Genomic DNA, 27,972 nt, shown 5'->3' with positions numbered 1-27,972 from the left:
ACAAACGACTAACAAAAAATAAAAACCACAGCTAAAGGTCGGACATATAAAGATACTAGTGAACAAGGCTTTTTGCATCCTGATGAAGCCAGTAGTTTTACATTATTTTTTTCTGTTATATAGACTTGTTTCTGAAACTCCTATGATTGTCTCTCTTTTTAAAAACTATCCACTGCTTATTAGTAGACTACCTATCCTGGGAATGGCTCAGGCAATTTGCAGCCTACCATGGAATAACAGGGAGCTACTACTGGGCTACTCTTCCCCTTAACAAAGCCATGAAGAAATTGCAATTCAGAATATTCAATTAAATCTAAACGTTTTTTTGGAGGTGAGAGGAAACTGGAAAACCTGGCTTCAAAACACTAACAGACGGATCATGAAAACTCCGGATAGACAGGCCAGAATCAAACCTAGGACACTGGATCTGTGTGGCAGCAGTGCTAGCTACTTTGCTTCCATAGCATCCATTGAAAGAATCAAAATGTTAATAACCTGATTTACATTGTAATTCTACCTTCACTGTTGTTTATTTGCTGTATCATGCTGTCTGCAAATTTGAAAACATTCTGACCTTTGTTTCTCTCTATATATATTTGCTGCATTTTGATGAATATCTTGAGTTTTTTATAATTGTGTATAAAAACACAAATGTGTAATTTTACAATTTAGCATTCCTGAGGGAACCTATGCTATTTTCAGCTTTGACCTTTCGTTGCCAAGGGAACAGTTATCTGGTAAGTTTGGAAGCTACAAACAAGATGAATGTAACTTTTAACTACAAAGTCATAGTGGAATGTTGAAAAAATTAAATGTTTAAAATGAAATAAAAAGTTAGTCAAAATAAAATTCAACAAAAGCCCCTCAATGCTGGAAAAATGCCTGTTACAGCATATCTGTACAGTATGCAGTTTTAAAATTATAACGAATTGTTCTATGTAGACTCTACCTGTTCTGTTTTTTTTATTTCATTATGTAAAGTGGAATATATGTACTTTTATTGACATATGTATTTAACATATCTACTAATGTAATCTATTTTGATTTGGTAGCACTTATATATTAAACTTTCTTTTAATGACAAAGACGTACTGATGTTTTATGAATAGATACATGTCAAGCATGGTTTTCTGTGGTAATGCTGGACTGTACTGTATATATGTGGAAAAGCAGAAAAGGGTCGTGAATAAAAACACAGATTGAGAGGACAGATTTTCAAGGTAAATGGTAAAATTGGTAAAACTGTAAAATTAGAAAACAGAAGTCATACAGAATCATCAGCATAGTATATCTAAAACACCTGTAGAACTGAATTCATACAGACTCTTCTTTATATGTAAAAAAGTGGGTTTAGAAAGAATTCAAAGTTGTCTTATATACAGTAGACAGGGTCACAGCACCAGTTGAAGGAATGTAGCTTTCCCTGTTTGCATAAATAACGATTCTATATACTATACTGTATGTCAGAACGCCACGGGACACCAGAAAAGGATATAATCCCTAAAGTATAAAATAACCAGTAGTCTCTGCTGGTGCATGCTGCTGTTATCCAATGTACAATGTTACTCATGGTCCCTTTTCTATGTATAATGATTTAATCACTCAGTGCTATATGGTTTTCATTAAAACAGCTGTACAGCTGTTTCATGGCAAATATCCTTTTACATTCATCTTAATATGTATATATGTACTATACAACAACTACAAAATATTATGGGTCTGTCAGAATTATATTCCACTGGTGTCTGTTTTCGCCCCTGGAAGTTATGCAAATTACATTTTGTACTTTTAGTACATCCAGTCAATATTTTAGCTGTTACAAGATTATTTAGATGTGAATTTCTGTGTAGATGTCCAGGTTTTTTCCCTCCCAAAGTTCAGGAGTGTCAAAAAACCTTGCTCTTTCATGTTAGTAGACAAATAATGTTTGCCTGCTGTTCAATTGTTAGCTGAGTAGAAAAATCAGCCTGCTTGACTTTAAAATCAGCAGCACCTCGCTAGGTGTTTTATCACATCTGGGAATTCCATAAAGCGCACTCAGCCCACACAGAAACGCTTGAGCTGGGAGGCTTTGTTCTACATAGTGATAGCTTTAATTACTGAGGAACATGTTAATGATTTACTTTTTGACTGTAAGGGAAATCTGTCACTAATCCTCCAACTGTGATGAATATGAATTTAGTGTTTTCAGATTCTGTGGCACTGCAAGTTGTACAACAGGATGAGACAAGATTTCAAATTTGACTACACTGGTTTACAAAGTCTCCTCTCACTTGTCATTTCCAATTCAGTCCTTCAAAGACCAAGGTTTACATTCTTCAATTTACTGAAACTAGAGAAAATGTCAAGCTGTTCAGTACTGAAGACGGATCCGCTTCAGGCGAATAAAGGTGATGTGAAACACCACAATCAAGGTGTCTGCCCTTTCAGCTTCATCACAGTAACAAAGGTTTTGTTTTCTCCTCTTCTCATATAAATGAATGACATCTTTTTCCCACTCAAAATGTCAATCTTTGGTTTCTATGGAAACTGTGGTGATACCTCCCTTCAGCTGAAACTCGTTCTTGGTGACGACCTCCTCGGGCAGAACACTGGAGTCTGTAAGGCAGAGAGAGAGAGCAGTACTGTAGAAATCGTCTTCCCACCTGGTACACTACAACACAAACGAAATACTGGAAAGAGACTCTGAGCTTCTGAGTGAAAAACTAGGTGGGTGGAGTAATTTATTGTTTTATACCGCAACTTGCTTTATTATATAAAAACTTATTTTTGTAGAACTGAAAAGTTTTTTTCTTCCCTTAAATTATAAGGGTCGAATTTAAATAGATTTTTTAACAAAATAGATTTCTGTCTAAAATGGAAAAAAATGAATCTACCTTCTGTTTAAAACATTCTTTTTAAATCGTGTTAAATATTCTGCATTAATCAAAAAATAAAATAATTCGTGCCTCATACCTTAAAAAATGTAATTCAATAATAAGTCGTAGCAGTCTAGTAGAGCACATGTGGTAACAGTATTTTAAATAATACAATAATTTCTGCATTTTTTCTATCCAGTCTAATGCTGCTTGTTTTCGTCTGTAAATATCTGCTTTAGCAGAGCTGTTCACGAGTATTTGGTTAAAATTGGTCTGACAGCTGGTGTCTTGCTTTTGAATATTAACCCAGTATATCCGGTGTGTGCCGTTTACTGGAGTTTGTTTGATGCTGTTTGGCTCAGCGGCTCACCAAGCACCAATTTCATCAGGGAAGAGATTGTAGCCAAACTGACAAGACCAGATTTTACACACGTTCATACCACAGTAGCCTACTTTCGAGAGTTAGTTTTCGCAGGCAGTCAAAATGTTGTAACACCAACTGATATTTTCCGAGTGGGGGAAAGCCAAGGACAAGATTTAAATGCATATCTGTGCAATGTACTGTACTATAATTGCACATTTTTATTTTACTGTTTAAAGAGCATGGCCCGTCTCAGCATACCTTTCACGCAAGGTTGTATGAGAGGAAATCTGCGTAAAGAAGCATATTGTTTCGGTGCATACGAAAAAACAACAGTAAAACTGAAGTATTGTGTACCACAGTTGCGTTTTAAAAACAAGACAGTAAATACGCTTGTTCGATAACCATGTATGACTATTGGCAGAACTGAATGCAAAAACAAGGCATTCCAAATTTTATACTTATAAAAATAAACATTTCTTTAAAAAAGATTATATGTAGTAGGAATGCAATAAAAATATCAAACAAAAGCTGAAACAGTGTAACGGAGTTGGCTATTATCCGAAAATGAAGTTCCTGAATACCACACCAGTAACCTCCTTTATTCAAGAGTAACCACTGAAGTCCCAAATGATGAAAGAAAACCAGGTTAAGGGCTAATGACCATACCATATTTGCTTTTAAAGACAGAAATACATTTCATTTTGAATCTAGAATTTAGACACATATTGCAATATGAATATGACAATCTACAGTAAGTCTGCTGCTTTCAGACGACGGCTTGTTCTGTCTCCTTAAAATACTGTACCTGCTACGTGTTTTGTTGCAGCTAAGCACCGAGACTCTTCTAACGGTTTTAACGGTTTAAGCAGGCTACCAACCTAAAAACGATACATCTTGGCCGCAAACAGTAATATTACAATGCTTACAATTAAGACTCTGCATATCATGCTTTTCCCAAACGATGCAGGTAGATCATTCTAATGTTTTTCGATAACATTGGGCAAAAATAAGATTCCAATTTTGTAATATTGAATGTGCTGTTACCTGAAAATCATTTTAATTAATACTAGACATGTGGCAAAAGGCTGACCTGAATTATTTGATGTATTCTATTCTAACTTTGAGTCATATTCTGCTATGAATGAGTATTGTTCTAATCACACCCCCTTTCTTGCCTTTATCCCTTTTGTTGCTGGGCATACATAGTGAAATTTGCTTAAAAAACGTGAAATTATTATGTAGGTCCTAAGATGTGATTTACTTAACTACAGTCCTGAAATAAGGAATGCTTCTCCTAACTTGGTTATACAGGCTGAGCAATGTACAGTATGTAAGGGACTTCTATGTACATTTTCATAGTACAGATAGTACCATTGAAGTATATGGCTGATGTACAGTATATTTAAGTGAGGATTGGATACAAAAGGCTGGGTTGATACCAATCTTGTATAATATAATACTAAACAATTTTGTACAAACATGCTTACAATTCTGTTTAGAGACTTTGTAGTATCTGTGCATAAGGGTAAATATACTGTATGATTTATTATATATTTACCCCTATGCACTACTTATGATGTTTTAGCAGCATAAGAGCACACACAGTGCTAATAAACCATTTCATAAAGCCTGAAGTGATTTAACAATTGTGAGCATGAGAGTTTACTACTGGTCTTATTGAATCAGGGAGCTGAGTTATAAACTATATTTTATGTCTGCCATCTACATTTCTGATTGCACATTCACTCAGGGGTATATTATACTGAAGAACTCATCATGCATCTACATGTTGTCACTGGTGAAATAATGAGCCACAATAAGTGTGAAGTAAAATTAAATTCATAATTAGTGTTATGCTCAAAAGCTTTTTAATGACATTCTTGACTTCCCTTTCGTGCTTTTCATTTTCTTCTGCATTGTCTAGATATCTGTTTATTGCTCAGGTTGGTTTTGTTTCTTCTTTTTATCAGATATTAGGCTTCAGTTGCAGCACAATGGTTTAGAATAATTTTAAAATAACATTTTGTGGTAGTTAAAATTAAACAAAATTAATTAAGTTTTCTCTTTTGTTTCCAGCCTTTTGGATGTTGCTCCTCTTGAGTGAGCAAGAGAAAGTTTCTTAACCAAAAACTGAGACCCTGCGTGATGCAAAGCTGTCTCCATAATGATTTTCATTTCTTTTTCATAAAATACATGCTGCTTTGCTGACTATTAAAGATTTTTGGAAGAAATAGTCCTTTAAAACTGAAAAAGGTACAGTATATTAAAAACTTAAGCAGAGTTCTCCAAGCATGTCCATCCAGGAATCTCCTGAAATTTCAAAGACTGCAGGACAGAGCCAAGGAACTGTGGGTCTGAAGCGCAAGTTGACTGGCCCACCCAGGTTGCTTCTAGGTAAAACCAAGCCAAAGCGGCAATATGAAAATCGGGCTGAAGCTCGAGCTAAGAGACTGAGAGGAGAAAGGACCAGCAATGGTAACCAGATGTGTCTTGAAATCCAGCCAGCCAGCAAAGAAATAGATAATATGACAAGACAAGAAGATATTCCACAGGTGTTGTCAGAAATTGTAGATCTTCAGAAAGAGTCAGCACTCAGCACAGATGAAGGCCAGAAAGCTTCTGCCAGTGCAGGAGAGGATTCTGTAGAGAGCTGGTGTAAATTAAAAGAAACTCAAGTCAACAGGGAAGAGCATTTGCAAGCCAAGAATAAAGATAAAAGAAAGCTAATGAAAAGTGGATGGAAGCAATCCCATAAACCATCTCTGTTTTGCTTAAGAAATAAGAGAAATAAATCAGACAAAACATCTAATAAAGATGGGGAACAAAATACCGATGTTCCCTCTTCTGATCGAGAGACCAGAGACCTTGCTGATACTGGTATCAAGCCAGCTTCAGAAGACACAATTTCTGGAGAAGAATACAACACTGAATCCTTCAATCATCAGTTTGACTCTGGACTGAAGAAAAAAGGCAAGCTTCCAGGTAGAATTTGGTCTTCCTTCAAGAAACTTGTGATCCAGTCAAATGTTTCAAAGAAATCAAGGAAAGGGATTTTAAGCCAAGAAACAGACTGTGGTACTGATGATGCACTCAATGCTACTTCTTTTAAGAAAAAAATTGTATCCTTTTTTAATCATGGAACCAAGAAACATTCAGCCTCCTTTCATGAAGATCTCAGGACTACTCAAGAATCTGAAGAGGAAGCAAAAAGGATCCCGACAAACAAAAATGCAGATATATGTTTTGACATACCCACAGATGTCCAAAGAGGGGCCAGTTCAGATGAAACCTTTGAAGGCAGTGCACCATCATCTGAAATCCTAACAGTAAATGTTGATGTGAGTATAGCAAAAATAAAAGGGAAAGATAAAAGAGGGTTTGATGAATGTCAGACATATAAAGACAGATCTGTAGATATGTTTACTGAATGTCATAAACTGGACAGCTGCCTAGCAGAAGGCAAAAGTCAATCTCAAGGTTGTATAAAAAAGACACCAGAGAAAATAGAGACTGTTGAAATTATTCCCACAGGGAAGTCCATGCTTTCCTTCCTGAATGAGACTCAAAAAGAGACAGATGATTTCTCAACCAGTTCACCTTTCAGTGTTTGTGTTGATGATCATAAAACTCTTTTCCTTGAACAGAACCTCTCAGCAACAAGCACTTCTGGCAACAAGCCAGTCAAAGTTTCACGAGATGCTATAAACCGTGAAATGAAGATGGTGAAAGAAATCCAAAATACAGAAAACGATTACTTGCTATGCCATTCTAACAATGGAACAAATAACAGTGATTTTGAAAAGAATGGTTCTGAAGTTATTCCTAAAATAAACATAAACATTAGCTCAGTAGATGACATTAATTCAGAGTACAATGACGTCTTGCTGTTACAAACAGCTTACTCTGTGGTAAAGACAGCCATGCAGGCTGCCTTGGCTGAATTTACTGAGGAGCTTAATACTGGTTCTTGTAGTATTCAGAAATAGGCCCTTGAGTACAGAAATCTCTTGACAGCCTTGAGGTTTCCAACATAAATACAGTACATACATCACCACCTCAGTAACATTGTACCCAAATGATCTGACAAATGTCAAAGCTCACTGTCCATTCCAGGAGGCAGAAGCAGTTGTACAGTGATCTTCTCTTCATTAAAATAAGGAGAATACATAATGCAAACAGGAGATGCAGTTGTGCTGAGAAATTGGTGGATCAGGAACTTTTATGATCTACACAATATTTAAGTATTTAATTAAAAATGTTTTGTTTCTATATTTTTCTCTTTTTCAAGATAAATTACACTTTTGAAAGCAACATACTGATTACACATAACTATCAAAAGCTTCAATTTCTTACAATCCTCTGACAGCAAGACCATGTTTCTTGGAGGCAGTGGAAGGGTTATTGATGTACTTTTTCTCTTGTTTGTTTGCTTATTGCTATTGCATTTTCTAATACTGCTTTCATTTCTGCAGGAAATGTTCTGAGACCTTTTTTTATCAGAGGGCAAGTATTGAAAAAAAATAACATCTGACAACCTAATATTTTAATTATTATTTTATTTATTAAATATATTTTCATAATTACAGGTTTATCTGAATTACGTTTTGCAAACTGTAAAAAAAAGATATATAATTGTTTACATATTCTCTATATATCTGTTTAATGTTCTGATTCACCAATTGTTTACATTTCTAATTAAAAAATTCTATCAGACGTTTCCCAGTTTTCTTTTCATATGATACAGGTGTGTCTACAATAGAACACACTACCTAAATAATGCAAAGATAATTTACAGCACACTGCATTTGGCAACCTTTAATATCTTTATTTAGATCCCCGTTTATAAATTAATTTTAATTGATATTTAACTCAAAGTCACCTGTTAGTTCAAAAACTAATTGTGGAATTACTGATAGCTGCACTGTGTATAAAACCTGTACATCTTGACTACATTATTGTTGTTTTATATTATGCTCTTAACAGAAATAGCTTCTGTTTAGAGCAAAGTATAGTATATGTAGTTTAGATATAGTTTAGAGCATAGTACTGAGTCCGTGAAATATACATTAAATTGCTAGATATTAAATTATCATAAATTATGAATGGATTAATTTTAAAATGAAAGTTATTGGTCTTTTTTAATCACAGATATTTTGAGCTCACTCTTGTCATTGTATTGCCTGATTTTAATGGTACTTGAAGAATCTAGAGTGTTAGGGAACACACTGTGTAAAGAGTTTGAGATCTACTTAAGCACCATGCTAGTAAGTGTTCAATCTGTATGCAAGTAAATAATGTATTTGTATCATGTAATTAATGACAAATTACAGTTTTGAAGGGTAGCTGATAAAGTGTTACAATCAGACAGTCCACTTTTTGTTTTTTGAAGACGATAATGCAAATCAGTGTGACTTGATTAAGTGAATAAACTTTAAAGATGTGTTTTACTTCACAAGGTTTCAGCTTGTTTCATCTTAAAAGGACTGTTTGTAATGGATTTCAATCCTCAAAAATAAAAAACCCTTATCTTTACCCATTTTCTTGCATTTTCAAAAGGAACGTAAATAGTGTATCCAAAATGCTGCTTTTAATGTGTAAACTAATGTGTGAATTACTCAGCTAAATGTGAATGTCTATGACGCTAATTATATTTATACAGTGCCTATAAAAATGAGTGGAACAAATTCTCAGTTAAATACAGTACATCATGGTACCATGCTGTAACACAATAAAATGTGAAAAAGTCCAAGGGGGTGAATACTTTTTATAGGCACTGTATAATATACATTTGCATGACTTTTAATTAAGTATTCTTAAATAAACATCCTTGCCTAAACTGTCTGATTTTTAAATATATGAAAATTCTTGCCTGTAACAAGCAGACAACTTTTTTGTGTAAAGTATATACTGTATGACAATAGACTCCTCTCCATTGTCCAGTTTTTTAATGCAGAGTTAATTTTCCATGAAGGGACAATGCATGTCCATATTTTTAAAAATTCTTCAGAAACTGTTTTGTGGTCAAAATAAATAGCCCCTTCATAGGACACGGTGAATCTCATTTATGTTTGGGATTTAACTTTTATTATTTTTCTTTTTCAAAAGATATCATGAGACAATTAAAAATATTAAACATTCAGGCACGTGCCCCTTACAAATCAGAGCTTCATGGCATGTGGAGACTTTTTTAAAAAGAATTCACGTCAAGCATGGTGTCACCCGACAACCGTGGGTTTCCTTCTGAACTCCTAGTATAAATATTTTTAGAAACCACACTTCGAGGGTGTTTCTGTTAAACAGCATGGGAGCTTGTATTTGGCCCTGTACGTGCCTACTTTAAACATTTGTTTCCTGCTGTTATTAAAATTTATGAGAAATTGTTTATTTGGGTGCACAAGAATGTATCAAGGGAATATATTTAAGATAAAGAGGCATGTATCAAGCTTAAATAAGTAAACTGTACAATGTACCCAAAATGTGTTTTTATATTTATATTACTTTTAAGAATACTGTATATGTTAATTAGCCAAACAATGAGGTTTTCAAAAAATTTTACCCTAATAAACCCTTCATTACTGCTGTACCCCAGATTTATTTTCCTGCAGTTATACTGTATATAGTAGATAACATTTTTGTAATTGTCCATATCTAACAAAATAGTAATGTTCACATTTAAATTTATTCTATTTCACTTTAGTGCAACTTTATCAATGTTTGGGTCCTCCAAATTGATAAAGTTCTTTTTCAGCTGAATAATCACCATTTAGCACCAGGTCTTGCTTGTAAGAGAGAAAGCAAATAGCATCACTATTTCATTTCCTTTCACCTGAAACTGTTAATGATGAGACCTAGATTCCTCATTTCTGAAGCCACAATTTTCAGACTCCTCTGACTTCTAATAGTGTGTTTTCTCATACATTGCAGGACGATTTTAATAAACAAACAAGGTGGTTGTAGTCTGTTGTGCCAAATATGGGACTATCTACTGTGATCTCCAGCACCTTTCTCAACAGCTGTTGTTTGCATCTACACATTCTTGTTCCTGTCAGCTCCACTGACATTAGGAGGAAGGAAGATCATGAGCTGGTAACAGGTAACAATAGATAAACCTCTACCAGTTACAGCAGTACAGGATTCAAGTGCTTAACTTCACTCTTCAGAGTGAATAAACTCTTAAGGCACCACTCTGTTAGTCATGATTGTTCCTTTCAGGACAGACTTTAACTTGGCAAATTCTTTCCTCAATTCTTCCATCTTAGCAATTCCGCCTTCCTTATAAAAGTGATCAGCCAGAACTGCCAATATTCAGCAAAAGCTGGTGAATCAGTGGGTAACACCAGTAATGGGTTAAAAATGAATGACTCAGAGATGGGAAGTATGCATAAGTTTAAGGAACTGTGACCTTGATTTTTCAAAGTATTAATGAGTGAGATCAGTGAGATCCCAAATTTTGCAACCTCTTTTGGATGTGCTGTACCTCCTGGTACAACACCTTCTTTGATCTTCTCAGGGATTGTTTTTATTCAGCTTCACCTCATTCACTATGTGGATTATGTAATAGATGCCGAATTAGTGGTGTACTGTAGTTCACTTTACCAAGGGTGAAAGTCTTCCTTAAAGCTTGCAGAATGGATCTTCTTTAAGGATATTCACTGCCCCTACAAAATAAGATGGCAATATTTCATTGAGAATACAGTACGACCACCAGTGGTATCTTTTTGCTGAAGGGTTCTTAGAGTCTGAAGAATGGGGACATAGTCATTATAAAAGGAATCCAAGGAAGGTTCTGGGATAACAACATTTGTTGTAATGTATATTGAAATCTTGCCTTTACTTTGCTATATAGAATGCTAATTTCTTTCATCATCAAAAAGTTTCCCAAGTACAAATCCAAATGCTTTTATTGAAGTTCCAATCAAATGCCATAGCTGTGCCAGCCACCACTGAACTTTAACCACATATCGTATGGTGTTTGTAGGATTTGGTATTTACTAAATTTTGTCTTTGCATCCAACAGTGAAAAGAGACCAAGGGTGGATTCCCTTTCTTGTAAATAGGAAACTACTCCCGTTGAGTTCTCAGTCATTGCTTAGGCCCAGTCTGTTGCCACAGAAGACATTTTCTGCAGTGGAATAGCCATTATTTCCAAAGTGTGTTCTATGCATCTGAAGATAATATAAGCTTTTATTGCCTCTGAGTGCTCGTGAAGTCCTTGGAAAACAGTAGGTTTGCAGTGATGAGGTCAACATATCGATTGAATGTCATCACTATGTCAGAAACCTTAGTAGAAACCTTTGCCACTACAAAGCGTGGCAGTATAAAGTACATAGATTGTTGTGCTGTTTGGTCTTGAAAAGATTTGGTTAGGCAGCTATAAATTTCCCTTTCTGGCTCTTTTGTCATGAAATATTTGGATTAGTGTCAAGTAATATTGCTTTTAAAGATTTGCAGAGGAACCAGCCTTGTAATAGGAAGCTTGCTGTAGCTCTTGTCATCCAGTATGAAGATGAGAATGTGTTGTAAAGGACTTGGATGTCTTCTTTTTCCTTCTCTTTCATCAGGGTGTGAGCTCTCCTGCTGGTCAGCTCTGCCTGAGCAGCAATCATGTGCATTTGACACTCAGCATGATCTTGCAGTGCAGATTTCTTAAAGCACACTGCAGGGATAGTGTTGAACACTTTGAGCTTGTTTTGTTTGTTGAATGTGTTGTACTTTTGGCACAGAAAGCAAAATATCCCTTGTCCCTTTTCAAACTTCCAGTTCTTCTACAGTATGCAGCTGCTCTGTGTGGAAGCCACATATGAGCAAATCTGTCTGCTCTGTGGCTATTACTGAATACTGTAACAGTTAATATTCATGCACTTGTAATGACTGTGCCTTTTCAGGCCGTCATACTGAGGGAAGGAGTTATGAATGGAGACCTGGACCTCAAGAATGCAAACAGAAGAAATGCTGTCCAGCTTGAAATTGATGTTACGCTTCTTTTGAGGAGGTCTGTCTTCAGCTGTTATGTCCTGAAAAGACCACGATGCTTTGAAGGCTGATTCTAGTTGTGACATATCTGCAAGCAGAGCACAGAACAACAAAGCAAGAAAAACACAAAGTGTTTTTTACAAAATATTACAAAACACATTATGTTCTACCTTTTTTATACATAGAATGGATCTTTTAATTAAGCAGGTTTGAAACGTTAAGGAAAGCCATGACTGCTTTATAATTGTATACCATGATTGTGAAAATAGCTAAAACATATATTTTGTATTTTCTCAGATCTTATACTGGGTGTGAACAACCCTGGTCCCAGAGAACCTTAATCTATCAGATTTATTGTCATCTTCAAATTGCTAAATTACAACTATTTAATTTAAAGCAGAAGTTTCAAATTTCAATTTAGCTGGCATTTGGAATCAGCAAAGGTCTTTCCCGATTTAAATTAACATGCTAATATTTTAAAAGGATTTACAAAACTAATTGGTAATGATGGATTATAAAAATGAACTGGTTTGTGGTTTTCTAGGACCATTACAGGCCTTTCTTGTTTTACACAGAACAGTATAATAGTATAAATAAACAGAAATTATTGTTGTTTTACACAGTCTGCTATGATATACACTACACAGACTTCTTTATATACAGTAGGTAAAATCTTTGCTGTGTATAATCTTTATACACAGCAAAGATCAAACTGTCATAACTACAATTTGTAATCAATAGTAATATATATATATTATGCTATTGAATGATCTTTCTTCTCCCCAAAACAACACTGTATGAGTGATGTGAGGGGAAAAAAGATGATGAAGCTGGGATTTGACACAGAAGTTATTTTTCTGAGTGCCAGAAACTGAACTGAATAGTTATAGGCTTTAGTATATACAGTATATTAAAGCCTAGTAATATTAGGCAAAGTAAAATTAGTAAAATTAGGCATAGTAATATTAGGCAAAAGACAGAAAAAATAGGATTGCAGGGAAAGAAGAAAAATAAAACTAACCATATAGCACACTGACTCAGAGAGAATTTTAAAGCACATTCAAATGCCACTACTAAACTATAAAGATGAAGTGCATTTGGCTGAAAAAAAAACTTTATTTTTATTTTCTTTTTCTCAGCCATAAATGATGTTGAGGCAGAGTGGACAGTATCCTGTTTGCTGTTATATTCATCAAAGCCCTGATGATGAGACATGATTTTTCATACAAAAGAATGTTATTTTTGATTTTTCACACACACAAAAAAAATATTGACAGGATTGTTTAATTTGAAGATGCTTTCCCATAGTTAATAATATTCTCACTTAAGCAGGAAATAACAAGGCATACCGATTTAAAGCTGTTGCACATCAGACTAAGATAACAGCCTTTGGTCTCCACTCCACTGTCATGCTGTCCATAAAATTCTCATCTGATTTTTTAAGAACATAAATCTAAAGCTTAATTACAGCTAGTTTACCCACCTACATGATAACTGCTTATTAACTTTAACTTACTGTATTTGCTTCCACAAATGACTTAAGAATAAACTAAGAAATCCAGATTAGGAAAGACCATAGTTTCCATAGTAACTCAGTTAGGAGGCTTGCAGCTGATCACAGATACCTGTATAGTATTTTCATTATATATATGATATAGTAAATCATTTCAGCTCTAATATGCTAAGCAAGGTTTATTCTTCTATAAATGTTAGCTACTAACAGCTTGCATGATAAAAACTGAAAGAGCATAAAAATTTCTAAAACTCAGTTTCACCCTGTAATGCACAAAGCAGAGATACAATGATATTGGGTTTGCAGAGAATTTTTAAAAATGGTTGCAAGAGAGAAGACACAAAAATAAAAACATTAATTTTAAGGATTACTTTTAAATAGATCTTTTCAAACAAGATATAGTTAATAAACAAAAAGCATTAGAACATTACTCAAAAATACTGCACATAAATTGTTCACTTGTTGTACAACTCTGTTCAACATAATTTAAAGGATATTTTTGTACCTATCAAGGAAGCCCACGTAAAAAATACACAGAATTTAAATGGTATAGTTTATTGGTCAGCTCTAAAAGCCCTCTACTGGTGGAAAAACATTACTACAAGGAAAATAAGTGAATAGTTGCCTGTTGTTACAAAACAATATCATCATTTGTAGAATTGCCTTAGATAAATAACCAGTGATGATGATAATAATTACTATTATTTCTGTAATAAGGCGCCACATATAGAAAAAGGCTACAAAAAATAAGCCTTTCTATACTGATGATCTGTATTACAGTGCTTATACAGTAGGTGTCCTCATTCTATTAGCATGTGACATCTGTTCAAGAATGTTTTGTCATGCCAGTACAGTTTTGTGGTAGTACTGAAGTAACGTGCTGGCTTTAGGAAATAGGGAATATGATTTTCTAATATAAAAACTGAAGATATTGTTATTCAAATAATAAGAAAAGTTCTAACAGTTGTAATTGCACTTACTGCCTCAGTGGCTCAATTATTTTATACCTTTGTATTAAAAACGAGCATTGAATAGAAAACCACTAAAGAAAATGAATTCTGGACCATTACAATATCTAACAATGTCCCTTGATACAACATTTTAAATACCTATGTGTTCAAAGATGTTATAACAAGGAAATACTGCGGATCACACTACTGCTGACATCCTCTACAGTTATCTTCACATTTCTATAAAACACGCATTCCAGACATAGAAGTTCTGCAAAAACAATTTATTTGCAAAAACCTTTTTAAAGGACATGAACACACACACCAGTGTTTAAAAAATTATTATATGAGTGAGACTCCCAAGTATTCAGGTGCTCAGGTAGAAAGTGTTAAGCAGCTATACAAAAAACAAAACACTTCAAATACACCAATGCTCACAGCCACAAAAATGCCATCCATCACAGAAGAAGTCTATGAAAAGAGCTGTTTGTCACTAATATCCAGTGCACTCTCATCAGGATTTCATTTAAAGCATTTCTCCTTCTTAACTGGAAACAATTTAGTACCCAACACTCATCACTGACACCATATTCAGGAAAACATTTTGAAAACAGTATATATTTCATAAGGCCCCTAAAATGATTTTTCATGAATAAGGAGTATACATTTTTATCCTTTTCAAAACTGTCAGCATGGAAATTAATGAACAAAATATGTTTTTATGGAATATACCACACAATTCACTGAAAATTAGATGTATTATTATTTATTGTGTAATTTTAATATGTTTAATGTTACTAATAGTACAACCAAAGACGATAGCCTAGTTACAAAATGTGTCAACTGTATCATTTTTAGTTTCATGATATATGGTATTTTAACATGTATTACTTTGGAGAGTCATGATTAATATTGCTAAGTAAAATTCAGGATCTGCTACACTGGCAAAATCTTCAAGCCTGCTTGTCTATTCTAGTAAACAGTGATGATAAAAGGCTTGCTCCTGAGGTTCTTAGAAACACTACCTATTTTCAAGGGATTTGTGAAAACAAATTCATCCATTTCCAGTGTGTGTTAAACAAGGCCTATGTTGACAGAACTGTCCTTTTTGCAATATAACGAACAGACAGTAGAAATTGATTGTTGGAATCAATGCCATTATTTGGCTTCCTGCCTTTTCTACTGGGTATACCAACACCTCTCTCTCCTAAAGCACCTTAAGATAGTTCTTAAGGTGCTTTGTGAAATACAGTAAGTAATACACAGTAGCCAAAGGTAACTAAACAATCAGAGCTATTCAATGCATCTTCAGATACAAAACAATGTGTAGGTGACAAAAACGTTATTACCACATTTACCACCTTTATTACCATATCAGTCATCTTCTATAACTTAGCTAATAATCAATACATCTTTATAGACTGCAATATGCTAGCAGGATTCCAAAAGTTTAGACCAATTACTAAAATGTTTGATCATTTGGATTTATTTTACAGGGCTCCAAATGGATCAGGCAAAGCATACTGGTGGGCAAAAATCTTACTGGAAAATAGACCATTCTTTTAAATCAGATTGATATTAAATTACAACATCACAATATTTATATCTAGCAATATCTTATTATTTCTATCATGTAAAAAATGTCAACAGACACACATGATCTACTCACTTTTTAAAGTGAAACAGAGAAATCTAAAAGTACAACAAACGTTTTGTTGGAGCCTTCAAAAGCCCAGTGTTCTAAGGCACTGCTCAGGAAAGTCATGAAGTGTCAAAAACAGAGGACCATATTCACCTGTACCTAATCAGTGAAACAAAAGTGGAATATTCCTTTGTTTACAGTTTGCCTTGCTGTGTTAAAATGCTGTGCTATACATCCCTGTCACATAATTTCTGTTTGTATATACAAAATTACAATTCCTCACCTGAAGCGATAAGCCATGAAATGTAAAGGTGCTTTGTTAAGCACACCGGTAAGCAGAAAAACTGTGTAGCTCTAATACTATGTAAACAAAATGACAAATTACAATTTAATACTAAGTTTCCTAAAACTAAACTGAATATTTATTAAGCTACCCCATGTCATTCATTTATACCAAAATTTGCATTACAAAAAAACATTTCTAGACATGAACCCACTTTAGCTTATTGTAATTCTTATTTTCTTTTAAGTACAAGATGTTTGAACTAAATTGTGTCCCATGTCACTGAACGCAGCTAATGCCAAGATACAGAATAATGAGTTACTGAGCCCTAAAATAGCCAGGTAAAAGCAGATAAACTTGGGGTAAAGGAAATGATGTTATCCTTGCTTAGTAACAAGAGCTGACATTGTACTTGTCGGCCTTGGAGTTAGAATGACACTAACGCTTCAACACTGCCATCACATTTCCGAGTCCCAACGGGACAGATGTCATGTATATGTATATATTGTATATTTGTATATTGTATATATACGTATATTTTTAAACAACACCAGCCTTTTCTCCAGAGTACCCACTAGTGCATTCTGAATTATGTACTGTAAATGTGTAACCATGACAACATGCAAAGTCAATAGGTTTTGCACATATACTGTATATTTATATATATACAATGCACTGCAGATTTATTCATACCATCGGTGACTCAAAACCAAAACCAATCATACAACAGTAACCTTTACAGATTGGTAATTTGTCTTGCTTAAATTCTTGCTGTTACATTTTAAACATGCTTAAACGTACTGTACAGATCAAAGGAGTATTTGTCATAAAGTGCAGAAAAACACCAGATCACACTTATTCATCCCGCTTTAACATTTTAACATAATGTCTTCTTACATCCAGTCAGGCCTTGAAGACCACATTCATTCAGGTGACATTGAATGGTATCCTTGTTGAAAATCTCCAACTGTTGCTGTTGGATTTATGTTTGCCTCCTGAATCACTTCTTATCTCGTAACAGAATACACTTGTCTTCTCTTTCTGGTGAGTTGGTCCCTAAGTCAAAAGTCTTAAACTTCTTAAAGCACAGTAAGGTGGAAAGTGGTAAATTGGCCTTTTGTTGATTTTTTTATACTGTAGCTATCCCCCAACGTGTGGAATTTAATGACCATTTGCCTACTATATTCGGAGAGCTCTCTGACATTCGTCATAATGATGCTGCTACTGCTGAATGTTTTCCATGTATTCCTATCTAGCTTCAGATTCACTGCACTTTCAAAGAACAGAATGTTAATGTAGATTGTTTTAGATTGGATATTATTTAAAGGAATATTTGAAAGCTTGAGTAAACGGACCATCACATTTTCCAAGATTCAATTAATTATGCATGACAAATATGACTTTGCTCTGTGCACTGCTATTAAGATTACAACATAACATTTTTAGTCATTTTTAAACAAGACAAGGTTGAATCTGTAGCTCATTCTATTAGGTTTTGTTTGTTCCTAGTTCTCCTTAGAGTACAAATAAATATGTATTCCTGTATATACAGGATACTGTATGTGCATGCATGTTTAATGTTGACCAAGGATACAGCACTTGGCCAAGTACAGACTTGTCAACTTCTAAATGATAGAATATTTTCAATTTTTGTATGTGTTACTTTACAAATCTTAGATATAAATAGCATTATACCGCATAACAAAGTCAATTATATTCACCTTGAAAACGATTTCTTGTAGACAGCAGGACTACAGTGGAGGAAACAATTTTTTAGAAGCAGATGATTTTCCTGGGTCCCTCCATTAGCTATTCCATTGTCAAAATAATACTGTAACGCAAACAATCTGCGGTATGATTTCTCACTAGTGCTGGTTATTCACAAGCTAATTAACACAGTTCGAGATAAAGCACTGATAAATTGAAGACTGAATTAATATATACCCTAGATATGGAAGTAAGCAGGTTTGCTCATTTAATTTCTTTTACTCTAGGACTGTAGTTAAGACACTGGAGTTGAACACTTACAGTGGTGATAATTCTAATGAGCTTATGAAGATGAAAAAGGTTGTGTTGAACACCAGTACTATATGGTAGCCTGACTGATAATAAAGCAGATGCACACTTACTGAAACCAACAATACAGCTTCAAGAACAGCAGACAGCGCTATAATGGGTATAATTAGTGCCACATGAAAGGAAGCAAATGTTATAGAAAAAGGAGAAGGTGAAAAAAATGGAATATCAGAAGTAGGTTAAAAAGCCAAATTTGTTTAGCATTCCAAGACTAGTTCTATTCTACAACAACAGTGTCAATGCTTTCTTGAGAAATCTCAGAATCTAAGGAATAACACGAGCTGACATTGTCTTGAGAGTCCCTAGCAGATTCTTCGACTCCATACTCAGACTGACTTTCACAGTAATGCTGGGATGCCTGGATCAGCTGACTACAAAAGCGGTTGTACCTGTGATAGCGGGAGTGTTTACCTGTATGCGTGTACATGTGTTCCTGCAATTGGCTCTTTTGTGCAAATCTGAGACTGCAGATAGCACAAGCAATCTTTCGCTTCCGGGAGTAAGGGCTGCCACTTTTCAGTTCCGCTGCCAGCTCTTCAGAAGACAATGTCAATGACTGGCTCTGCCGGAGGGCTTCCTCTAGGCTACCCGAGTCTGGCTGGTCCTGTGACTGTGGGCTTTTCCGCACCAAGAAGCTCTGCAGGTGCCGCTCCTCTAGGCTCTCAAAGTCTTCACTGATCTTCTGCACTTCGCCAAGGTTATTGTTTTCCAAGATGGCAGCTGGGACCCCAAAAGGAAGAGAACCACTGGCGTGTGTATACAAGTGTTCACGCAGGTTACGGCGCGAGCTGCAGCGCTCCCCGCAGTAATGACAATAGAGGGGCTTTGGGCTGTCTTTGAAAAGTCCTGGGCTTTGACTCTCCGGGTTTTGTGGGGAGCTAGTCTGGGGCTCTGCCGACAGCTCCAACTCCGTCTTTTCCTGCTTTATGGTCACAGAGATGTTTGGTGCCTCAGGTTCATCTCTGGAAGTTACAGAAGAAGGTCCATGAAGACTAGACAATGGTCTATCAGAAGATGTCCCTTCCAGTCCTACAGCAAGTGACAACTGGATCTGAGGACGGTCAGCTTGAGTCCCAGACATCTCTTCCTCTAAAACTCTAGACCGGTTTTCTTTGAGGCCCAGGTTTTCCTTGGCAGCCATCTGTGATGATATCTGGATCCCATACAAGTTTGAAATTTTGATTGTATCAGAAGCTGCCTCCTGCCCACCTTCACCTGTGTTACGGTAAAGCTGGTAGGCATGAAGGAATTTAATTCCTTCCTGCAGTCGACTTTGGTCCACCTGCTGCTTGGGGCCCATTCCAGTGTACATGATATGGAGCAAGTAACTGAAGACATCAGGCTGTATGTCAGTAGGTTGTATTTTAATGCACTCACTGTTAGGAGATAAACAAAAGGGAAATAAATAGTCTGTTGTGAGAGCTAATGAATTCACCTTTAAAAAGACAAACAAGGTTTAAAACTGAAACCAAGATAAAACTGAACAGTGCTTTGTTGCATTTTGACGTAACTGACATTAGGCTGAAACTGTAAACTGAGAGAACTATCTATCAACTCATACTATTATTTTCTATTGATCTTAAATATTGTTGGCAAGAGAAATTCTGTTTGAGCCTCATAATGACCCTCACTCTTGTGTATCATGTGAGGAAATTAATATGGAGATCATATCCATACTCTAATCTTTACATCCCTGCTGTCTAGTTTGCTGTTTACTCAACGATAAGTTAAATCTCCTTTTAACTGATAATATTGTCTTTGGATCTGTAGCAGAATCTAGCTTCTCAGGCATTATATCAATAAGGGGTTAACCCTTGCACATTATAAAAAAACAGACAAAGTCTGCTAACAAGATTAATTTGGAAGCAACATTTTCTTAAATTTCTCATTAATGACAACTGAAAGGAATGCCTGAACAACAACTGAAAAACTCATTTATACTTTCCATCACAAGTGGTATAACATGCTTGAGTTCTGAGTGTCTGGTGAAAATGATCCAAACACATTGTTGATGCCAATTACTTGTGGGCCTGGAAACAGCTGGGTTGTTTCCCAGTAAAGTATTTTACTATACTTACACTTGGGGCAGAAGATTTACATTTTTACACACCAGACTTTTAATTTCTAAGAATGGAAGTTGCATCATTTACCCAATTGCTGACCCGAAGATCTGTAATTTCTGAGGGACAACATTTCACTATCTTGACATTGCAAACTAAGAACCTTTACTTAAAACCTTGTGATCAGCAAGTATTTTCTTGGTTCAAGAATGATCATTTCTTCCTGCAGTATGAAAAAAATGTGTTCAAAACTTTATTGACTAAGAACATATGTTAATTTATATTATATTAATATCCTGAGCATTCATTTGTTAGTTTTTTTTACTTCAGAGTAAAAGTTTCACTCCTTGATTCAAACGCAAGCTTTTTTTTAGCAGTACAAAGACACTATCCCCTTAAAACTACTTTAATAAACAAACTTTTAAATTAAAACTAATTTTAAACTTAATAAACTAAAAGCAATAAAGATATTGTGGCTTCCAAAAGATAACTTTCCCAACAGAGGAATTAAGCTGTCCTTACACTGTGAGTTGAGATGGCCAAGAATGTTGTACCAGACCTGGATAAACAGAAGACGTCTGGACCTGTGTAATTGTAACTCCTATGATGTTTGTGACTAAAAACTAAACAATTTATTATATAGTTACAATCACAATAGCAATAAATCTTATTTGTGTAGCCCTATTTACTTATATAGTGCTTTTCAAAAAGTTCCCAAAGTATAAACAAGCCAAAAAAAAAACAAACATATTACATATAACATATATTATAAATAAAAATCACACGAACCATAATAAAACCAATAAAATATCAAAAACAACCGATAAATGAACAAAGCAAAAAAATGTAAGAGAATTAAAAAAAAACTTTTATTTAGTAGAATGCTTATAGTTATTATTTGCTTAGCAGATACTCTTATCTAGGGTGACTTACAACAGCAGAAAGTAAATACAATTAACATAAGTTAAGAAAGAATAATACTACAGTAAAATGTAATCAATACAGTTCTCGGCAGTAGAACCACCATGATAATTACAATAATCAATTCTTGATTAAATAATAGTGTGTTAAGTTGTTTGCATCACAATATAAGATAAGGTCTTTCATCGAGCAATATTTTGTAAATGTCACAACTTGCACTTTCATTTGAGACACTGGATTCAAAATTCACGTGAGAGTCAAAGATTGCACCAAGGCTACTGACTTCTGTTAAAGAATTAATATCAAGACCATCGATAACACACTAAAGCTACCACCTTTTTGCAGCTAATATACAGTAACATCACAGGCAATGCAACAAAATGTACACTGTAAACTAAAGCAGCACTTTGTATTTTTCCTGTGCCCTCCTCACCTTGTCAGATTGGGTATTTCTCTTCTGCACAAAGAGGTAACTTTGTCACAACCCATTCGTCTTCTAAAGGTTGTGTAAATGTAAACTCGCAGGACAGAAAAGCTTCTTGGAGAAAACACCCACCTCCATCTTATGAGAAACATGTTTGGATATAAAGTTTTTTTTTTGCTTTTTAAAATATTTATGCTGCACTGTTTCGGGCTTTTGTTTATACTCGCAACTGATAATTCTAAACTAATTGGAAAATACTGTATACCTTTTTACTTTGGATTCAATATTCTAGAAAGCTTGTATCTGCCCAGATAAATTGGAACAAAAGCCTGTACATCTTCAGCAAACCAGGGCAGAGTTCTTTCTTTCTTCTACCGATCTACAACCTTACTGGACCATCTTTTTTCTTGTGCGCTGACTGCAGAAACATGATGAAGAAAGTTGTTTTCCCTGTTCCCTACTCTGCTTGCTGATGAGTAAGTAAGAGATTGTTGTGAGGCTGGGGTTTAACTAGTTTTTGATCAGTTCAACAAAATAGCCAGGGCAACAACCACCCCCAACTATACTATACATAACACTAATGAGTTTGGTGCAACAGTGGAATAGGCATATTACCCGAAATAACCAAAGAGCAATGGGCTGTTCTCATCACTACACTTCGCTACTTTCCATCACAATAACTGACTATAATGGCACATAAGATCTTAAAACTCAAGTTACTGTACTTCAGTAACTTCAGCATTCTTCTTAAACATGACATTATTTTCTTTCAATTCAATATTATCACAGACATTCTAAGAAAGATTAAGCATATACTGTTGATTATTAGGAATGATAATCCATCTTCTCAAAAGAAGATAATTGTATTTTTTTTACTGAAAACCTAAATTCAACAGCCATTTTCAAGTGCCCAACCTATAGAAGCACCAAACCTGATATACTGTACCAAAAGGTTGGCCTCTTCTTGTGAGGAGTTCCAATGCTCCTGGGAAACACTGGGAGTGATGTCATCCTAACAGTCTCACATTTCTCTGAGTGTGAAAATGCGATGGTATTTGATAATCATTGGGTAAAAAGCAGACAGTGATGCATTACACAGTACAATTATGATCTTCCTAATCCTTATGATAAGATACATTAATATCCTATTATAAATTAGTTATATTAATATTAGAGCACCCATCCTGTTAACAGCATTCATTCCTTACCTTGACTGATGAATGAAGATCATCTTAAAGTAGTTGGAGAAAGCAGCGAGCACAGCACGGTGAGCCTTGAAATACACATTGCCAATGGCCACAGTGCAGTCACAAAGAAAACCAAACTCCCGCTGTATGTTCAGCTGCTGTAAGAGGAACAGGCTGTGGCTAGACACGTCCATGACACCACGGTGACCCGACCTGCCACAGACAAAAGTCATTATGGTGATGTGTATGCCTGTGTGTTTTTATTATGCTTAATTCATTCTCAGCATTTTGTGAGCCCTGAGTCACATAAACTTTTACTCAGTCCTAATGAGCGGCCCCTGCTGATTCAACAGACATATGATGTACTGTAGATATCCCTCTAAGCATACTGAATCCATAGGATGTCTGCTTATGGTCTGTGGTTCATGCCCAGGATGATGGGAACAGACAGCAAAAGTAAATTCATTATTTACATTTTGACACCACCTAGTGACTAATACAGTGTCATTATTTGAGATTAATCTATTGCTGTCTCTAATGCACTGCTAATGTCACTTGCATGATGTTTCACTGCCCTCCACTTGCAGTTTTTCCCAAGAAGGAAAGATTGTAAAACATATGACCCCTGCTGGCCAGAGACATACAGTATGTATATATAATTGTATAATATATACAAATTGCTCTATACTGTACATACATTGCAGTGGAATTCCTTTTAGAAATGTCTTAATCCACAATCTTATAATAAAAATACAGTGGAACTCACATCAGGACAAATTAGAAAATCAGTCTGCAGTCCCCCATTTTTATTGTTAAACGTTGGTCTCTTAAGTCACCAATAATTCATTGACAACTATTGACGGAGGTACACTAAGAATTGAAAGAAATCTACCACTCTGTTTTATAAAATGTATATCAATGTCAATTATGTTTACAGTGTCATTCTGATTAATTGTTTAGTCATGATGGAGTATGATACAGCTGAGAGACTTTGGCGCATAAGCATAGATGAGGTGATGTAAATTGCTTGAAAAAATCCTAGTGTAAAATCAAGAAAGAAAAAACAATGAAGGAATCAATATGGTCTGCTCATCAAGAGAACATCACTTTCCTGTTATCAGCATATTGAAAGCTGGTCATAATCAGTGCACTGTCACTTGCCATCTGGGGTGTTCAGAACCAGCTATTTCTAAGCTGGCAAGCCTTTACAGCCAAACACAGTCCTTCAACATGAGGCCATCATCTGGGAGATCATGAAACATGAAATCTAGCTGAGATCAATATATAATCATTCTCACCTTCTTTTTCGTTTTGATCATTTTTTCCACTGCAGTTTCCACTGCATAAGGAACCCAAGGTCCTAACAACCAAAACCATCAGCAGTTCAATTATGAGGAGGCAGCTAAACTTTAACATTCCTCTTGCAGGCCAGAAGACCACACAGTTGCGCAGTGCTCACCTACTGTATGTTTATCGACGCAATAGAATGAGGTGAAGTCAGCAACACCTCATATGGACTCACCAGTACCATAGTCAAGTGCTCTTTAGTAATGAATCTAAATTTTTATGTAGACCATGCTGATGGATGTTATGAGTCTGGCACAGATATGTACTATGATACATTAATTATACACCAATAATGAATGATACACCAATCATTGTGGAGATACAAGTGTGATGTTTTTATTCAGGTGGATCTAGTTGCTACAGAACTGTACTGGTAGTGATTGGACAGTCACCTGACTGCAGCACTACCTTGGTCAAGTCCTTCCTTCAAGCTCATCTTGACAAAACAGCATTCAAGTAGAACAACTTTATATGCTTGTGGTTTATTGTGAGATGAGAGCTATACTACAGATGCTCTCCCGGCCAGACCTGAACCCCACTGAACGCATGTGGGTTGAGCTGGGATAATGTGTGGCATCTAGGATTCAGTGAACAGGCACCTGATTGTACAAAATGATTGTTCAACTCTGTCACTCAAGTGATGACTGACTAATCTTGAGATCACCCAGACAATGAATGGCTGAATTTGATCCCATGTTATTTTTTATATAGCAAAATTATCATTTTAGACAGGAAAATCCCAGTTGACTCTGTTGTATTTAATTTGTATATGTGAATCACCTTTCAATTTAATACTGCAAGGTCAGTTATATTGCAGATTAAGACAATGTAGCCTTATTTTCTGTTAGCTCCTCACTGGAGGTGGGAAACTGGAGCCACCAAAAGAACTTGGATGAAGAAGATCAGACACTCACCACTTAGGTCAACTGAGTGGCAGTTTGGGGCAAATGAAGACTTATCCTCTTTAGCAGAAATGGAGTGTCTCTGGCACATAGGGTCACCACTTATCCACCAGCCTGAGGACAGTAATTGTTTTTATAAAATAAGGTTGAAACCATTTTATTAAATATGTATTTTTTGCATGAAGTTTACTGTTGGTATCTAGCTTATACAATAATTAATATGAAATACCAATGATCTTGAGTATAACTTTCTCTTTTGGTCTCTTCAATACAGAGACCAACGTGACATACAGCCAAAGTTTCAGCATCACAATGCCACTCCTGAACCTGGAGGGCAACTGTATCTCTTGGTTTTCAATCCTCCCTGTACTCTTAATGACCTGATTTGAATCAAATGTTCATTTAATTGTTTTTTATTACCACTATAACCAGGTCTTTACAAATGGACCATCAAATATGTATATGGCCTGATGGTCTGCAGCATACCAAGGCCAGACGTAAATGTCACTGCTTTAGACATGATAAATGATATGAGACACAAACATTTCAAAGATGCTTTTGTTAGCTGTCAACAGATTAATATAGTGTACTATGTCCATTATACATAATTAAAAGCTTCACCTTTGTCTGACTTCCAGGAAAATCCCCTGTGGGGTGAAATCATTTATAATTCTTCTGATATAGTTTATTAATAGTTTAGGAGTATTGACAAATTATGTCTCCTAGCCTGGTCCTGGTGAACCCCGATTCAGTTAGTTTTCTAGATCATCCAATATCACCTGTACTTTAAAAGTTAAGAACACTTGTAAATTAGTGTTTAATTAAGGTGGTAATAAACTCACTTAATGGAACTTCTGTACATAAGAGCTTAAGAGCATTCTAATTTTAAAATAATCAATAAATTACATAATTCAACAAATCACTTGTTTAATGGATTACAGATACATTGTCCCACATTAACTCTGCAGTTACCTAAAAAAACGCCCAACTGGGGCTCTCCACAACTAAGGTTGGAGATCCCCTTCTTTAGTCCTAAAACTGAGGAAAGATACACAATTCTGAATAAAACGATCAACACTTTTTTATAACTCTACCACTTCCGTTTTCTTTTGTATATTACCTGTGACAAACGAGTGATTTGCTTATATGTATTCAGAGAAATGTAGTGTACTGTTTTTTTATTGGAACCAATGAGAATTACACGTTTAGTCGACAGGAATATTCTATTTGACATTACAACTCTTACAACATTAATTAATATTTAATTCTAGTGATATACAGTATATATACACGCACCATGCATACGCACACAAACATCAAATACATTAAAGCAATACCCAAAACTTAAATTATGTATCTAAGAGAATATGTGTGGGGATCTTCGTTATTTGATCATGTGCACTAAAAAACAGTCCCCATTATATTTTGCTTTGTCTGTGTCAAATGTAACCATAAGTGAGTCAAAAAAAAAATTCCTGAAACGTTATCAAAAGATTCCCCCATGCAATGCAACTAGCTTAACTAATTCCAAGCCAGCACATCCATTTTTCACGGCTGCTCTGAATCAGAGCTCACGGTAAAAACAGACATTGCTATGGAATGTGCCATGCAACCCAAGACCGCGTGCATGCATTTCAATTCAGCATTTAATCGCAAAATAATAATTAATGTTGTAAATGCGAAAACTATTTCTTACCACCTATATTCTAGAGATTGGTTTAGATTTCGTATTTGTTGCTGCAGAGACGTTCTCGTACGGTCTCGCGCTGCTTGTCTACGACTGTGAGCTCAGCTAGCTATTGTGTCACATGACAGCACTGTAAATGAGCAGAACGTACAAAGGGGCTTCTAACGGGGCAATTATTTTTTTTTATTGTTGTGTCTACCGGAAGCTGCTGGCTTGTGTTTGTATAGCAGCTATATTAACACAAAGTTACGTTTAACTTGTTCTTCTCCCATAACATACCGAAACCAAACAAAAACATCCACTTCTGAACTTGTTAAAAGTGTTCGGCAAGGACGTAGATGATAAAACACTCCTTTTTTATATTTCAGCAGTGTTATTATTGTGCGTGATGTTAAAGAAGAAATCTTTCTCACGTGAGCAAATTTGCAAAACGACTTGACCACATGTGACTCTTCATTATTTACGCATCTTTGTTATATAGTTCAGGGGGCTTGGCTTATTGGTTCATTTAAACAAACTTTATTTCCATGTCTCTTCCCAAAATATTATGTGAAGAACCTTATACTTTGAAATAACTTACACTTTTATTGTAACTAGTCTAATAAAATATTTTAGAAAATGTAAATAAGTTTATTTTAAAAACAAATGTAAAGGTTGTCATCGTTTACTGTCTGTATACAAATTATCATCATAATAATAACAATAATAATTGCCTTGGTGTTTACATTTATATTTTTCTGTTCGCATTGTACAGTAACTCAGCCCACCACCATCCCACCTCTTAT

General features: G+C 35.2%; 2 protein-coding genes across 6 annotated transcripts; one reads left to right on the top strand and one right to left on the bottom strand.

Annotated features, from left to right (window-relative positions):
* Nucleotides 1-56: 56 nt before the first annotated feature.
* Nucleotides 57-27,327, bottom strand: zbtb25 (zinc finger and BTB domain containing 25). 5 transcript variants are annotated; one of them, XM_088648533.1, is made up of 5 exons: nucleotides 27,197-27,327; nucleotides 25,513-25,614; nucleotides 23,273-23,464; nucleotides 19,071-20,035; nucleotides 57-2,598 (listed from the first exon to the last, which is right to left on the bottom strand). In XM_088648533.1, exons 3-5 carry the CDS (start codon nucleotides 23,443-23,445, stop codon nucleotides 2,507-2,509), a joined length of 1,230 nt encoding a protein of 409 aa, XP_088504659.1. In that variant the 5' UTR covers nucleotides 23,446-23,464; nucleotides 25,513-25,614; nucleotides 27,197-27,327; the 3' UTR covers nucleotides 57-2,506. The 5 variants fall into 5 exon arrangements, with proteins under 5 accessions (XP_088504659.1, XP_088504655.1, XP_088504656.1 ...); XM_088648529.1 differs by lacking the exon at nucleotides 57-2,598 and adding an exon at nucleotides 11,097-12,283; XM_088648530.1 differs by lacking the exons at nucleotides 57-2,598; nucleotides 25,513-25,614 and adding an exon at nucleotides 11,097-12,283 and having other exon boundaries at nucleotides 27,197-27,298.
* LOC148653482 (uncharacterized) lies at nucleotides 2,500-8,677 on the top strand. The gene is made up of 2 exons (XM_088648527.1): nucleotides 2,500-2,709; nucleotides 5,299-8,677. Exon 2 carries the CDS (start codon nucleotides 5,514-5,516, stop codon nucleotides 7,206-7,208), a length of 1,695 nt encoding a protein of 564 aa, XP_088504653.1. The 5' UTR covers nucleotides 2,500-2,709; nucleotides 5,299-5,513; the 3' UTR covers nucleotides 7,209-8,677.
* Nucleotides 27,328-27,972: the final 645 nt, after the last annotated feature.

Source organism: Lepisosteus platostomus, chromosome 10, assembly GCF_059453375.1.
Source record: "Lepisosteus platostomus isolate fLepPlt1 chromosome 10, fLepPlt1.hap1, whole genome shotgun sequence".
Taxonomy (NCBI): domain Eukaryota; kingdom Metazoa; phylum Chordata; class Actinopteri; order Semionotiformes; family Lepisosteidae; genus Lepisosteus; species Lepisosteus platostomus.
Note: the sequence above shows the minus strand (reverse complement) of the source record. Positions and strands in the feature narration are given on the sequence as shown.

Excerpts from the sequence above, each read along its gene's own strand:
- zbtb25 (XM_088648529.1), bottom strand. The coding sequence starts at position 23,445 with ATGGACGTGTCTAGCCACAGCCTGTTCCTCTTACAGCAGCTGAACATA. Across the intron at positions 20,036-23,272 it reads ATCTTCATTCATCAGTCAAG|TGAGTGCATTAAAATACAAC; the intron begins GTAAGGAATGAA and ends ATCTCCTAACAG. Across the intron at positions 12,284-19,070 it reads ACACATGTACACGCATACAG|ATATGTCACAACTAGAATCA; the intron begins GTAAACACTCCC and ends CTCTGCTTGCAG.
- LOC148653482 (XM_088648527.1), top strand. The coding sequence starts at position 5,514 with ATGTCCATCCAGGAATCTCCTGAAATTTCAAAGACTGCAGGACAGAGC.